Source organism: Salvelinus namaycush, unplaced genomic scaffold (assembly GCF_016432855.1).
Source record: "Salvelinus namaycush isolate Seneca unplaced genomic scaffold, SaNama_1.0 Scaffold3632, whole genome shotgun sequence".
NCBI classification, from domain to species: domain Eukaryota; kingdom Metazoa; phylum Chordata; class Actinopteri; order Salmoniformes; family Salmonidae; genus Salvelinus; species Salvelinus namaycush.
The window spans coordinates 12060-14849 of NW_024060600.1; the positions used below are offsets into that span (position 1 = coordinate 12060).

At 52.8% G+C, this 2790-nt stretch overlaps 1 protein-coding gene across 1 annotated transcript; it reads right to left on the reverse strand.

Annotated features, from left to right (window-relative positions):
- Positions 1-263: 263 nt before the first annotated feature.
- Positions 264-2447, reverse strand: LOC120040566 (extensin-like). The gene has a single exon (XM_038985660.1). It carries the CDS (start codon positions 2445-2447, stop codon positions 264-266), a length of 2184 nt encoding a protein of 727 aa, XP_038841588.1.
- Between the last annotated feature and the right edge of the window lie 343 nt (positions 2448-2790).

Sequence of the window (2790 nt, forward strand, 5' to 3'; positions counted from 1 at the left end):
CATACCCCAAGAGACTTGCAGCTCTAATTGCTGCAAAATGTGACTCTACAAAGTATTGACTTTGGGGGGGTGAATAGTTATGCACGCTCAAGTTTTCAGTTTTTTTGTCTTATTTATTGTTTGTTTCACAATAAAAAATATTTTGCATCTTCAAAGTGGTAGGCATGTTGTGTAAATCAAATGATACAAACCCCACAAAAATCTATTTTAATTCCAGGATGTAAGGCAACAAAATGGAAAAAATGTCAAGGGGGTGAATACTTTCACAAGCCACTGTAGGTCGGAGGATGGTGAGACGTGTAGGTCGGGTGATGGTGAGACGTGTAGGTCGGGTGATGGTGAGACGTGTAGGTCGGGTGATGGTGAGACGTGTAGGTCGGGTGATGGTGAGACGTGTAGGTCGGGGGGATGGTGAGACGTGTAGGTCGGGTGATGGTGAGACGTGTAGGTCGGAGGATGCTGAGACGTGTAGGTCGGGTGATGGTGAGACGTGTAGGTCGGAGGATGCTGAGACGTGTAGGTCGGGTGAAGGTGAGACGTGTAGGTCGGGTGAAGGTGAGACGTGTAGGTCGGGTGAGGGTGATGTGTAGGTCGGGTGATGGTGAGATGTGTAGGTCGGGGGGATGGTGAGATGTGTAGGTTGGATGATGGTGAGATGTGTAGGTCGGGGGGATGGTGAGATGTGTAGGTTGGATGATGGTGAGATGTGTAGGTCGGATGATGGTGAGATGTGTAGGTCGGGGGATGGTGAGATGTGTAGGTCGGGTGATGGTGAGATGTGTAGGTCGGGTGATGGTGAGACGTGTAGGTCGGGTGATGGTGAGACGTGTAGGTCGGGGGGATGGTGAGATGTGTAGGTCGGGGGGATGGTGAGATGTGTAGGTCGGGTGATGGTGAGATGTGTAGGTCGGGGGGATGGTGAGATGTGTAGGTCGGGTGATGGTGAGATGTGTAGGTCGGGGGGATGGTGAGATGTGTAGGTCGGGGGGATGGTGAGATGTGTAGGTCGGGGGATGGTGAGATGTGTAGGTCGGGGGGATGGTGAGATGTGTAGGTCGGGGGGATGGTGAGATGTGTAGGTCGGGTGATGGTGAGATGTGTAGGTCGGGGGGATGGTGAGATGTGTAGGTCGGGGGGATGGTGAGATGTGTAGGTCGGGTGATGGTGAGATGTGTAGGTCGGGTGATGGTGAGATGTGTAGGTCGGGTGAAGGTGAGATGTGTAGGTCGGGGGATGGTGAGATGTGTAGGTCGGGTGATGGTGAGATGTGTAGGTCGGGGGGATGGTGAGATGTGTAGGTCGGGGGATGGTGAGATGTGTAGGTCGGGTGATGGTGAGACGTGTAGGTCGGGTGAAGGTGAGACGTGTAGGTCGGGGGGATGGTGAGATGTGTAGGCCGGGTGATGGTGAGACGTGTAGGTCGGGGGGATGGTGAGATGTGTAGGTCGGGGGGATGGTGAGATGTGTAGGTCGGGTGATGGTGAGATGTGTAGGTCGGGTGATGGTGATGGTGAGATGTGTAGGTCGGGGGGTGGTGAGATGTGTAGGTCGGGGGGATGGTGAGATGTGTAGGTCGGGTGATGGTGAGATGTGTAGGTCGGGTGAAGGTGAGATGTGTAGGTCGGGGGATGGTGAGATGTGTAGGTCGGGTGATGGTGAGATGTGTAGGTCGGGGGGATGGTGAGATGTGTAGGTCGGGTGAAGGTGAGATGTGTAGGTCGGGGGATGGTGAGACGTGTAGGTCGGGTGATGGTGAGATGTGTAGGTCGGGGGGATGGTGAGATGTGTAGGTCGGGTGAAGGTGAGACGTGTAGGTCGGGGGGATGGTGAGATGTGTAGGTCGGGGGATGGTGAGATGTGTAGGTCGGGTGATGGTGATGGTGAGATGTGTAGGTCGGGGGGGTGGTGAGATGTGTAGGTCGGGTGAAGGTGAGATGTGTAGGTCGGGGGATGGTGAGATGTGTAGGTCGGGGGGATGGTGAGATGTGTAGGTCGGGGGATGGTGAGATGTGTAGGGCGGGGGGATGGTGAGATGTGTAGGTCGGGTGATGGTGCGATGTGTAGGTCGGGGGGATGGTGAGATGTGTAGGTCGGGTGAAGGTGAGATGTGTAGGTCGGGGGATGGTGAGACGTGTAGGTCGGGTGAAGGTGAGATGTGTAGGTCGGGGGATGGTGAGATGTGTAGGTCGGGTGAAGGTGAGATGTGTAGGTCGGGGGGATGGTGAGATGTGTAGGTCGGGTGAAGGTGAGATGTGTAGGTCGGGGGATGGTGAGATGTGTAGGTCGGGGGATGGTGAGATGTGTAGGTCGGGGGGATGGTGAGATGTGTAGGTCGGGTGATGGTGAGATGTGTAGGTCGGGGGATGGTGAGATGTGTAGGTCGGGGGATGGTGAGATGTGTAGGTCGGGTGAAGGTGAGACGTGTAGGTCGAGTGAAGGTGAGGCATATACACTACCGTTCAAAAGTTTGAGGCCACTTAGAAATGTCCTTGTTTTTTAAAGAAAAGCACAGTTTTTGTCCATGAAAACAACATCAAAATGATCAGAAATACAGTGTAGACATTGTTAATGTTGTAAATCACTATTGTCGCTGGAAATGGCTGAGTTTTTAATGGCGTTCTACATAGGCGTTCAGAGGCCCATTATCAGCAACCATCACTCCTGTGTTCCAATGGCACGTTGTTGTGTTAGCTAATCCAAGTTTATCATTTTAAAAGGCCAATTGATCATTACAAAATCCTTTTGCAATTATGTTAGCACAGCTGAAAACTGTTGTGTTGATTAAAGAGG

Excerpts from the sequence above, each read along its gene's own strand:
- LOC120040566 (XM_038985660.1), bottom strand. The coding sequence starts at position 2,447 with ATGCCTCACCTTCACTCGACCTACACGTCTCACCTTCACCCGACCTAC.